The sequence below is a fragment of the Mobula birostris genome, chromosome 15 (genome assembly GCF_030028105.1).
Source record: "Mobula birostris isolate sMobBir1 chromosome 15, sMobBir1.hap1, whole genome shotgun sequence".
Classification (NCBI taxonomy): domain Eukaryota; kingdom Metazoa; phylum Chordata; class Chondrichthyes; order Myliobatiformes; family Myliobatidae; genus Mobula; species Mobula birostris.
In genome coordinates this window covers 5016487-5029451 of record NC_092384.1, presented here as the reverse complement: position 1 = coordinate 5029451, position 12965 = coordinate 5016487, and the positions used below count along the sequence as shown (strand labels likewise).

Sequence of the window (12965 nt, the reverse complement as noted above, 5' to 3'; positions counted from 1 at the left end):
AGTGGATGTGGAGATAATGTTTCCAATAGATCAGTCATGATGGAATGATAGTGCAGACTCAATGGGCCAAATATCCTAACTCTGCTCCACTTTTCATCATTTTAAGCATTTTCTATGATCATCAATTTTCAAAGTAATTTTGCCCATTTCAGGAATCGCACGTGAACTATTTTGTGGCCTGTGTAAGGCTGCATTCAATGTTCTTGCAGCGATGTGGTGCTCAATACTTGTTCACAGTAGTCTGTCTGATGGAAACCTTACGGTCTGGGAAGGGCTGATCAATACCACCTTGTTGTGATATAGCCAAAGATCCCATTCTTCTTTCAAACACTCTGATCTGTATGTCCAGAAAACTCTTTGCCCTTCTGCACTAATTCATCAACTTTCTTTCAGAGTAGAAATCCTGATTTATTAACAGAAGAGTTTCTGCTGATGCTGGAAATTTTGAGTAACACACACAAAATGATGGAGGAACTCAGAAGGTCAGGCAGCATCCATGGAGAAAAATAAACAGTCAATATTTTGGGCGGAGGTCCTTCATCAAGACTGGAAAAGGAGGGGGCAGAACTTTCATCTTTAGCCCTTTACCCATCACATTCCAGCTTCTTACTTCATCTTCATCTCCCATCCACCCACCTTCCTCCTCACCTGGTCTCACCTATTACCTGCCATCTTGTACTCCGTCCCCTCCCCCCACCTTGTTATTCTGGCTCCCTTTCCTTTCCAGAACCGATGCAGGGTCTCGGCCCAAAACATCTACTGTTTATTCCCTCCATAGGTGTTGCCTAAGCTGCTGAGTTCCTCCACCATTTTGTGTGCATTACTGATTTATTATTTTTTTCTGAAATAAATCTTCACTTGCTGTCATGAAATTATATTTGTTAATGATCCCTGTGACCCATTCCACAACTTTTCTCTGAAGTTTTGTTTGATCTGTGGGTGTATAAATTAATTGTTTACTCTGTTGCATGTGTAGGATTAACTTCAATGAATTCATTGATTGCCAATCCACTGACTAAATCCATTCAGGCCACCAGCAGGGCCAGCACTGCAGCTGAAAGCACTTCCACTCAGATCCCTGTGGACCTCAACAACTCACCTTTCACAGTGGAGCCACCTAGTGGAACAATTGCAGCAGCAGGGGAACAAGAATTCAGAGTCAAGTTTGCACCACTGGATGTTGGCGAATTTGAGGCATCGCTCATCTGCAGGTAAAGGCTGTCACCCTCTTCATTGAAATGTGAGAACATAAAACAGTATTGCATGGTACCAGCCCTTTGGCTCACAATGTTGTGCCAATCTTTTAACCTAATCTAAAATCAATCCAACCCTCCCTCCAAATAGCCTTCCATTGTTCTGTCATCCATGTACCAATATAAGAGATCATTAAATGTCACTAATGTATCTGCTTCTAACACCACTTCTGGCAGTCTGTTCCATGCGCCCACCACTCTCTGGATAAGGAAAAACCTACCTCTGATATACCCCCTAATATTTACTCCATTCACCCTTAAATTATGCCCCCTCATATTAGCCATTTCTACCATTGGGAAGTCTCTGGCTATTCACTCTATCTACGACTCTTATCATCTTGCACACATCTATCAAGTCACCCCTTGTCCTCCTTCACTCTAGAGAGAGTGCTTTACAGTACCTGGGTTCAATTCCCACTGCTACCCGTAAGGAGTTTGTACGTTCTCACCGTGACAGTGTGGGTTTCCTCACATTGCTCCGGTTTCCTCCCACAGTCCTAAGACATACTGGTTGGTAGGTTAATTAGGCATTATAAATTGTTCTGTGATTAGACTTGGATTAAATTGAGGGTTTGCTGGGTGGTGTGGCTCGAAGGGCCGAAAGGGTCTATTCCACACTGTATCTCAATAAATAAAACTAAATAAAAAAAAAGAAATTCCTCCTCATTCCCTCTTCACATGTCTTGCTCAGGATCATTAATTTTCCAATAAGACCACCTCCCACTCCAATGAATATAACCCCAACTTCCTCAGTGCTTCTTTGTGCATCAACCCCCAATCCTCATAATTGATCCAGTGATCCTGCTCTGAACAGTCTCACACCGTATAAAGATTTATCAAAGCTTGAACTCCAATGCCTTGTAATAAAGGACAGCGTAGTTTTAATCTTCTTCCTGGCAGCCGTAGAGAATATGGCTCTAGGGCTAATGCCTTGCTATGTGAAGAGCAAAATACCGAGTGGTGGGTTAAGGTTCTGTAGGGACCCAAATAAGTCCCATTTCAGTGCTTCATTCTGGGTGTAAATGATCTTTGAGCTGAGTCAGTTGTCATGGATGAATTTTATGATATTCTACTGGCAAACTGAATGGTCACTGGAGCACTTAGAAAGTGTTAAATCTAACTTCTGGCAAGCTATTCGGCTTATTGTGATTGTGTACTACCTACTACAGGCCTGTTGGGTGTGTTGAGTGTGTTATGTGCAAAGTGACTGAATACAATAGACATTTAGTTCAGAGTAATTCATTAAATGTAAGTAAAATCACTGATAAAATTGACCACGTTTGCTATCTGATTAACTGTCCATGTATCACAATTTTTTCCAAATAAGAAGTCTGTTTCTGGGTGTGACTAAACCAAGGGAACGAAGGTGGCACTGTAACGCATCTTCCGTTTCCATCCCTTGGATTTCAAGATATAGCCTACATTAGGATTTGACACTCACTGCCTGAGAGGGAGAAAACAAGACTCCAATAATCCAATCTACTTTATACTTTGACATGCCTCACCAATTATGTTGGTTGTTGGCTTGTCTTTTAACTTGAATCAGTTCTCTCCTCCCACATGGGACCTTCAGCAATTGTTGGGTTTGACAGTGTACCAAAGCAATGCAGTGGGATATCAAGTGTTCCTTTCACCGATTAGGACTCCTCTTTCATTCAGTACAGGTTGGAGTACCAGTACTAAAGTGATGTAGCTTTGTATTGTCAGTGTTTGGAGCTAATTGAACGAGTGATGTCTGTTCAACACAGCAGCCGGGGCAGGATGAGACCATTCAGACCTTTGAGTCTATTCTACTCTTCTGCTGGATCATGGCCAATCTGCATTATTCCGTCTGTTCCGGAATAAGTCTGGTGTCCAGACTTATGAGCTCAATAGGTGTCTGCAGATCCCCATTACCCTGTATGACAGGTATCCTAGTGTCACTATTGACCAGCATCTGTGGAAAGGAAAATGTTTTAGGTCAGAATTCTGATAATGGATCTCCAATCTGAAATGCTAGTTCTGTTACTCTTACCATGAATGCTGCCCAATCTGCTGAATGTTTCCAGTGTTTTCTATTGCTCAGCTCCTTACATTCAGGGTTAGAGCTTCTGGCACTGATGTCCATGCAGCCTGTTTGATTAGGGTCCAGTGAAAATGCTGAGAGAAAGAAGCTAGTATGATGTTTCCTACTATCCTAACCCCATCAAGGTACACTGGATGAAGTGGTTGAGGCAGATAGTGTGGTATAATTTAAATGGTACCTGTATAGGTACATGGAAGGGTGGAGCGTAAATGTGGGCCGAACAAAGGAAATTGGTATTACTATGGTTGACATGGACTGGTCAGGCTGAGGATCTTGTATCCATGTTGTATGCTCTCCAACTTTGAAACGTCACCTTGAGTTCTCGTGCGTCCTTTCAAGGTTAAGGTTAACTGGGTTTTATTCAACACTGGCTTCGAAGTGAATAACTAAATTGGTTTGTTTCCCTGCATCATCCACAAGTCCCACTGATATACAGTGTACTAGGGAAACCTCCATCCTTCACTGCTTTTCAGATCTCAGTGGTGCCACAGGACTATCCTCTCTGAAATCTCATTCCCATTTGTCATGACTGTGAGCTAAGTTAGTGCTATAAATAAATTTTCCCTTGGCACATTTCTTCATAATTAATTTCAGTCATGCAGTTTAAATTATAATTATTTCTCGTAAAAGTAATCAGAGCTTAACCTGCATTGTCCTAATTAATTATTAGGAAGTTAGATAAGCTTCAGGTTATTTATAGCAGTTTCTCACTGGTGCTCATTTAATGTGTTTTAAATCTACAGTGTGGTTAAGATTCTCTTGAATGCCTACGGCAAAGAAGCTGTAAAAGTAAATGGAATCTGTAATGAGGTTCATATCACTGTCTCAAATAATGAATGCCTACTGACATTAGAAGTTAGAGTAATTGCATTCAGTGAAACAGCCAAAGTCCACTCTGTCTGCCTCTTCCACACCTTTATTTTCAATTTCTCTTTCAGTCTATTTTAAGGATATTGAAGTAAAAGTCACATAATGCATGGGAGCCCTCTAGAAGCTGGATCAGTAGCTCATTCCTTTCTATGCAGGTGGAAGTAGGCATCAGTCAGGAATAGCAAGGCACAACTGTTCCAACTTGCACTTTCCAGCAGATTTTGGATAGCAGTTAGGACACTATGAGCAGGGAGATTGAAATCATTCAGAGAAACTCAATGTGCACGTGTGTGTGCACACATGCACTTGTATATATGTTCAGTATTTGTGCAACCACAGATGCACAAACATGTAAGCCCTCACACATGTGCGCACGCATATACTTGTACTTACAAATGTGCATATATACTGATATGTGCAGACACACTCAAACTTCACACAGGTATCTCTCTCACACATATGCACACAAACATGTAACATTCAGGTCTTGCTCCCGGAGAGTTGGTAAAAGCCACAGTATTCAGAGCTTATTAATTGCTATGGATTATACTTCTGTTGGCTTGTGTACATGAAGAAGATTGATGCTGTTTGTGATATTCTCTGCTCCTCATCTTTCCTCAGTATCCCAAACTTAAAGATGGACTCACAAGGTCATGAAATAGTCGTGAGAGGCCGCAGTCTCCTACCATACTGCCATTTTGAGCTGGAAGACTCCAATTACCTCAGCAGTCACAGGCGCAACCCTGAATTAAGTGGCCCATGGAATACCCATCCAGGGATACCTCTTGACCCCAACACACGTGTCATCGAGTTTCAAGCTGTGGGACTGAATACAGTCAATCAGAGGTAAGCCAGAATGATGTCAAATGATATCAGTCCTGACAACACACACAAAATGCTGGAGGAGCTCAACAGTCCATGGAAAAGAGTAAACAGTTGACATTTCGGGCCAAGACACATCGACTGTTTACTCTTCACCATAGATGCTGCCTGGCCTGCTGAGTTCCTCCAGCATTTTGTGTGTGTTGTTCGGATTTCCAGCATTTGCCGGTTTTCTCTTGTTTGTGATATCGGTCCTGATGTAAGATTTATCCCGAAATATCAGCAGTTCCTTTCCTTCTGCAAATACTGCTTGATCTGTTGAGCTCTCCCAGCAGATTGTGGTGTTGTTCCAGATTGCAGCATCAGCAGACTATAGGACCATTTTGAGAATATTGATTAATTGATGTGTACTGTTTTTGGTCATTGGGCTGAAAAAATATTCTGCCTTCCCAGCCCTATGCAAGTCAAAGTTTGTCTCTGTTGAAGGCCTTTGTTGTTGTTTTCTGTACATGTAGGGCTGTAGGAGTGACCAGGTGTACAATAAGAAAGACATGCCTAGTATTCTGGTCACTCCTTTTTTTGTTGCTAGTGTGGATGATTTTAAATTGGGCCGGCCTGCAGATAATGAACACCGAGTTAAACTAAAATATTCCTTCTGACTATCTGTTTTATATCCTGTTACAGCTCGTATTTATATCACATTTTTTGTTGCCATTTGTGTGAATCTTTTTGCGCATGGAGGGTGGTGGATTTTCATGGTTTTTTTCTTTCAATGGGTCACATGGTTCCTCTGTGTTTCGTGGCTGTCTGTGGGAAGACGAATCTGTTGTATACTGCACACATACTTTGATAATCAATGTACTTTGAATCCTTTGAAAACGTTCGCAAGACAATGCAGAAATTGGTCATGTGATTGACAGTGAGGAGGAAAGCTGTAGACTGCAGAAGATATCGATGTTCTGGTAGAATGGACAGAAAAGGGGCAGACAAGTGTCAGGTGCAGCACTTGGAGAGGGAGAACATGGAGTGGTGCGGGGAATGAGGGATCTCAGAGAGTTCATTCACAGACCCTTGAGAGCAGTGGCACAGATCGGTACATTTACAGAGGCAGTGGGAATGTTTATCCTTCATTAGATGAGGTGTGGGGTGTCAGAGCAGGGAGGTTATGTGAGAATTGTACCGCATTAGGCTGCAGCTTGGCCATTGCAGGCAAGATGGGACTGTTGGTGCAGAAACTAGCCGCGTGGTTGACACTGAGAAGGGAGACCATGAAAGAAATTTCAGAATATTGTCAGAACTGGAAAATTGTCTTTCCAGCTGAGCAAACACGAGGAAATCTGCAGATGCTGCAAAATTCAAGCAACACACACACAAGGGATATGGTGTGAGGGCGGGTGTATGGGGTTGAATGGGATCCGGGATCAACCATAATGAAATGGCAGAGCAGATTCGATGGGCTGAATGGCATAATTCTGCTCCTATGTCTTATGGTCTATGGTCTAAGAACAGTCATTACCCCTCAACCATCAGCCTCTTGAACCAAAGGGGATAATTTCAGTCAACTTCAGTTTCCCTACCACTGAACTGTTCCCACAACCTATGGACTCACTTTCAAGAATTTTCAGCTCATATTCTCGATCCTTATTGCTTATTTATTTGTTATTATTACTTTTTTTTGTTTTGTATTTGCACACTGCTTGTCTATCCTGTCAGGTGCTGTCTTCCCATGATTCTATCGCGGCTATTCAATTTACTGAGTATACCTGCAAGAAAATGAATCTCAGGGTTATGTATAGTGACATATATATATATATATACTTTGATAATAAATTTGCTTTGAACTTTGAACTATTTATCACAGTTCTGTCTCATCACCTCTTCTTCCACGCAGAATGAAAATGGGGTTCCCTGAGTCCTCACTTTTGACATTCAACATATCAACCTTTGCAATTTTTGCCATATCCAGCAGGATAGCTTAACCAGACCAATCAGCAAATACCTTTCCATATCCTGAAGAACTATTTTCTTCATGATTCCCTGTCCTGCTCTTCTGTTCTCGATAACCAATTCTCTTCTTGTGGCATGCAGGAGTGGGCATTCACCCTTTGACCTTCCCACCATCCGAGACCCTGGACAGAGCTCGCAGGTGAAGCAGCAGTTTACTTGCATTTCTTTCTATCTACTGTACTGTAGTTGGTGCTCAGGTGAAGAAGCCAAACACAGACCGGGTGACAGCAGGAACACCTGTTCAGAGTGGGAGTCATCAACTTTGATTAAAGCATTAAAATATACCAGATGACCTAGCTTCCAGAATCAAAAGCACTTTTGTCCATGATTGTTAGGTGGACAGGCTGTGACGATAGGTAGCTGGTGGTGTTTTCAGTAACTAGCTTGAGAGCACTGACTTGATTAGTGAAAATCTACATTAACATTCTGAGCTAAGAATTGGATACACTTCGTATCTGACAGCTCAGCTTTACGTCAATCATAGCTGCTGCATCTAAAGCAGCAACCATTAATGGGAGCAAGCAGTTCATTTTCTATAACTTAATTAAAATGAATAGGAGATCCATGGTGCTGGAACTATGCAAGCTGTCCTCTGCAGGTCTACCCATTGCTAGTATTATAATTTTTCTGCCTTTTTAAATCTACATTCCATGACTCTAACATGGCCTTACTCCTATTGTCTGCCTGCACTGCATTTCTCTGTGACTGTAACACTACTGATGTTGTGTTATTGCCTTCCCTTGTACTGCATCAATACATAGTTGTAATGAAATTATCTGTATGGATGGCTTGCAAAACAAAGATTTTTCACTGTACCTCTGTACATGTGACATTGTTAAGCCAATTAATCAATTTTCCTAAGCCTTAGTTTGCTTGCCCACTGTAATTTTGACCTCTCTGGTGTTGATTTCACATGACTGAATAGTACCTGAGTAGCCAGGGCATCAAAGGTTATGGTGAGAAGGCAGGGGATTGGGACTAAATGGGAGAATGGATCAGCTCATGATAAAATGGCAGAGCAGACTCGATGGGCCGAATGGCCGACTTCTGCTCCTGTGTCTTATGGTCTTATGGACTGCAACAATGCCATGATCAAAGAACAGAACCTCCTCTACTGCCTGGGTACATCGAAGTCCTCAGGATGAAATACAGGAGACCCCTGCGTTACAGCTGTTTGGGTAACAGAAATTTTCCCTTACATTATTAAAAAAATCATGACCCAATGTGGAATAAAATTCACTTCCATAGAATTATGTGGAGAAATAAAGAATTGTTTTTCAACCTGTGTTTCCTAGCATATGCCAATGACATGGTTTGCATTAAGGAAAACCATAATATGCACCATTTTCTAGGAAAATAATCTCCTGTATTGTGGGAGACGTCTGTATGGAATTTATCAACTGCAGGTAACAACTATTTTATCCACACCTACGCTTCCCTGCTTCAATTTGTTTCTATTTCACTATTTTGGCTCCATCTGCTGAGTTTTCAAGTAATTGATAGCTTAACAGCTTTTAGATATTCTTTATTCATTCGGGAATGGGGCTTCACAGGCTGTATCAGTATTTGTTTGGCTGTCCCTAGTTACCCTAGAGAAGTGGTGGTGAATTGCCTTCTTGAAATCCTGCAGTCCTTGAGGTGGGGGTAGACCAACAGATCTATTGAGGAGAGAGTTCCAAGGTTTTGACCAAGCAACAGTAAAGGAACAGTGAAGTGTGTATCTGTACCGTATAGCCTACATTATAATAAGGGACTACTTTATGTTTTAGTAACACGTCGTTGCATGCGATATTAGGTGCATATTGATCTGTTCGTGTATGCTGAGTTTGGTTTCTGCCAGTAAAGAACCATGAAACTTAGCTCCTGTCTCCTGCGATTTTATTAATAGCATTGTTGTGTAACCAGGCCACATACACAACGAATTGGCGACGAGGTTAATGAACCTACATGATATCGGAACGCCGTGTTTTAATTGGTAACAACACTCAGAAGAAGAGCACAAGGAACGAGCCAAGAAGCGGGAGAAGGAGGCAGAGCGAGGCTGTGAGTCTGAAAGGAAGCGGGAGCACAGCCAGGGTCGGGAATGTCGGGAGACCAAGAGACACAGTCGGAGCCGCAGCACGTCCAGCCGAGACCACAGCCGGCGCTGACCCCCAGGGGCTGAGGGTCTGTCTGCCCCAGAAAGGAGATAAAAAAGAGCGACACACATCTAGACACTGGCAAAAAGGACACACGAGTCAAAAAAAAAACAAGGGGAAAACGGGGCTTAATTAACATAACAAAGATGGCGATGATTTGAACCATTACAGCATTCGATAGTGGCATTGAAGACTGGGCAACTTACATTGAAAGAATGGAGTTATATTGTGAGGCTAATGGTGTTAAGGATGAAAAGAAAGTTATCGTCTTACTCAGTATTATGGGAGCAAAAACATATGGCCTGCTACGGAGCTTGTTAACCCTTGAAAAGCCAGCTGACAAAACGTTCAAGCAAATAGTAGACATTGTCCAACAGCATTTAAACCCTAAACTGCTGGTCATTGCTGAAAGATTTAAATTTCACAATCAGAATCAGAGCAAAAATGAAAGCATTTCTGAATATTGTGCTGAATTGCACAAATTATCAGAACATTGTCAATTTGGAGCTGGTCTATTGGATGCATTGAAGGACATATTAGTGTGTGGCATGCACTGTGAAACCACACAGAAGAAGCTACACTCACAACACGCTGGAGGAACTCAGCAGGTCGGGCAGCATCAGTGGAATCGATGAGTCGATGTTTCGGGCCGGAACCCTTTGTCAGGACTGAAGAAAGAAGGTAGGGGAGGGTTGGAAGAAGGCTCGTAGTTTCAGTTGAAAAACCAGTAATTTGAAAGACAAGGGGGTGGGCGAGGGGAAGCAGGGACGTCATAGCCCTGAAAACAATGGGTAGTAGAAGAAGGAGGCGGAACTATGAGGGAGGTGATAGGCAGCTGGGGGAGGGGGGGCAGAGTGAGATAAGGATAGAGGGTCCGGCCCGAAACATCGACTCATCCAGCGTATTGTGAGTGTTGCTTTGATCCCAGCATCTGCAGATTATTTTGTGTTTACACAGAAGAAGCTTCTGTGTGAAAGAGACCTTACATTCGAGAAAGCGCTGAACTTTTCAATATCAATGGAAACAGCAGCATGGGGTGCTTCAGAGATACCACAAAAATCTCTGGAATATGCTACAAATGAAGGAAGGAAATGTTACCATTGGGGGAACATGTCACATGACCCTGATGACTATTGGTTTAAAGACAAATAATGCAGAAACTGTGGCAAACGGGGCCACACTGGCAGAATATGCAAAGCTAGTAAGCAGCAGAAAAAGGACAAAATACAGAGAAACAGGAAACCCCAGAAAGGAAAATACAACAATGTACACAAAATGGAAGAAAGTAGTTCTGACGAAAGCGACTCAGGTGAAAGTGAGTTGTCTTGTCTGCAACTTCACAGCGTGAAAGAGTCGATGATGGAAGAGTAATATGGATCACTCCACAAGTGGCAGGTGTGAGACTGGAAATGGAGTTGGACACAGGCTCAGCTTTAACAGTGATCTCTATACACGACTACAAACAACTGTTTTCTCACATACCTCTGAAACGAACTAAACTACTGCTAAGGAATTACACAGGACAGAAAGTGTGTCCCAAAGGTAAAATTAATGTGACAGTGACCTATGGAGACAAAACACAGCAGCTGAACCTCTATGTACTGAAAAATGGAGGATCACCATTGCTGGGACGTGAATAGCTCAAGAAAATCCAGTTGGATTGGTACACCATCAAGGTACTAGTTGTGTCCACAAAGGATGGCAGCTCGGCGGGAAAGATGTCCACAGCTCTCCTCTCACCCATTGTCGACTATTACAATGACGAGGAGGAGCTAGACAGCATCGACGATGAGGACGAATGCAGTATCTGTGGCCGCGACTTGGATGAAGATACAGAGGATGCAACTGAGACAGATATTGCCAATAAGCAGGATGATGAAGACTACCTGGAAGTAAAAGAGCAGATGTACAGAAGAAATTGACATCTCTCAAAAGACTGTTACAGCAGTTACAGGAAGGAACTTTGCAGGAGTATCAGAAAAGGATGAAGAAACTAAATCAACAATATAAGGAAAGAATACGAAATGCAGAGCTTTTTCTGCAACTGGAGACAGAACAAGTGGAAAGGAATTATATTAAGGAGAAGATGCAGCAGTGAAGGAATTTGAAGATAAAAAGATTGAATTAGAAGTAAAGAAAAAGATGATTGAGAGTGAGAGGCTAACAATGGAACTCACAGGAGATTCTATGGAGGTAAAGCCTATAATGACTAGGAAGCTAAGGAGGAGACCTAATGACCCTGTTCCAATTACAGACAAAAGAAACCTGCACCTGTGCAGTTAAATTACTTGTTAACAGATGAACAGATGATGGAAGATCTGCGAACTCTCAATAAGCTTAAATCTCCGAAAAGACCAACATCTCCGTCTTCTCGTGAGCATCTTCCCAGCACTCCTGCTGAATCACCAGCACAAAGATATGAAGCACGATTAGAAGATGGAAAGTTATATTATGATAGGAGATAGTATCATAAAGGTCAGGCTATCTGTTTGGAATCTAAGGAGAATGCGAAGATTGGCTGTGTAATTAGCTCAGTTGGAACAAATGAGATATGGGTAAGGAAGACAAGTGATAGCACAAAGATGTATATATATCTAGAACAGCTGCACAGAGGAGTCTCTATTATATGGAGGCGATCTGCTGCCTAGAACTCTTAGCAAGTTGGAGGTGCACATCTCCTTAATTCCCTAAGCTCAGAGGTCAACTTTTCATGACTTTTATATGGAAATCTGTATTAAAACAAACAAGTTTTTGAGATGTCTTCCTTTTTTAAAGAAAGGGGCTTCCCTTCCTCCACTATCAACTCTGCTCTTAAATGCATCTCCCCTATTTCACGTACATCTGCTCTCACTCCATCCTCCCGCCACCCCACTAGGAATAGGGTTCCCCTTGTCCTCACCTACCACCCCACCAGCCTCCGGGTCCAACATATTATTCTCCGTAACTTCTGCCACCTCCAACGGGATCCCACCATTAAGCACATCTTTCCCTCCCCCCCTCTCTCTGCATTCCGCAGGGATCGCTCCCTACGCAACTCCCTTGTCCATTCGTCCTCCCCATCCCTCCCCACCCCTCCCCACTGATCTCCCTCCTGGCACTTATCCATGTAAGCGGAACAAGTGCTACACATGCCCTTACACTTCCTCCCTTACCACCATTCAGGGCCCCAAACAGTCCTTCCAGGTGAGGCAACACTTCACCTGTGAGTCGACTGGGGTGATATACTGCGTCCAGTGCTCCCGATGTGGCCTTTTATATATTGGCGAGACCCGACGCAGACTGGGAGACCACTTTGCTGAACATCTACGCTCTGTCCTCCAGAGAAAGCAGAATCTCCCAGTGGCCACACATTTTAATTCCACATCCCATTCCCATTCTGACATGTCTATCCACGGCCTCCTCTACTGTAAAGATGAAGCCACACTCAGGTTGGAGGAACAACACTTTATATTCCGTCTGGGTAGCCTCCAACCTGATGGCATGAACATCGACTTCTCTAACTTCCGCTAGGCCCCACCTCCCCCTCGTACCCCATCTGTTACTTATTTTTATGCACACATTCTTTCTCTCACTCTCCTTTTTCTCCCTCTGTCCCTCTGAATATACCTCTTGCCCATCCTCTGGGTCCCCCCCCCCCGTCTTTCTTCTCGGACCTCCTGTCCCATGATCCTCTCGTATCCCCTTTTGCCAATCACCTGTCCAGCTCTTGGCTCCATCCCTCCCCCTCCTGTCTTCTCCTATCATTTTGGATCTCCCCCTCCCCCTCCAACTTTCAAATCCCTTACTCACTCTTCCTTCAGTTAGTCCTGA

The 12965-nt window shown here is 43.0% G+C and overlaps 1 protein-coding gene across 7 annotated transcripts in view; it reads left to right on the top strand.

Annotated features, from left to right (window-relative positions):
* hydin (HYDIN axonemal central pair apparatus protein) overlaps positions 1-12965 on the top strand; it is a 981559-nt gene that overhangs the window by 835031 nt on the left and 133563 nt on the right. For all 7 annotated transcript variants that reach the window (XM_072279252.1, XM_072279251.1, XM_072279249.1 and 4 more), the window contains 2 exons: positions 977-1211; positions 4810-5034. In XM_072279252.1, the coding sequence (XP_072135353.1) occupies positions 977-1211; positions 4810-5034 (460 nt within the window). The remainder of the gene's footprint in view (positions 1-976; positions 1212-4809; positions 5035-12965) is intronic.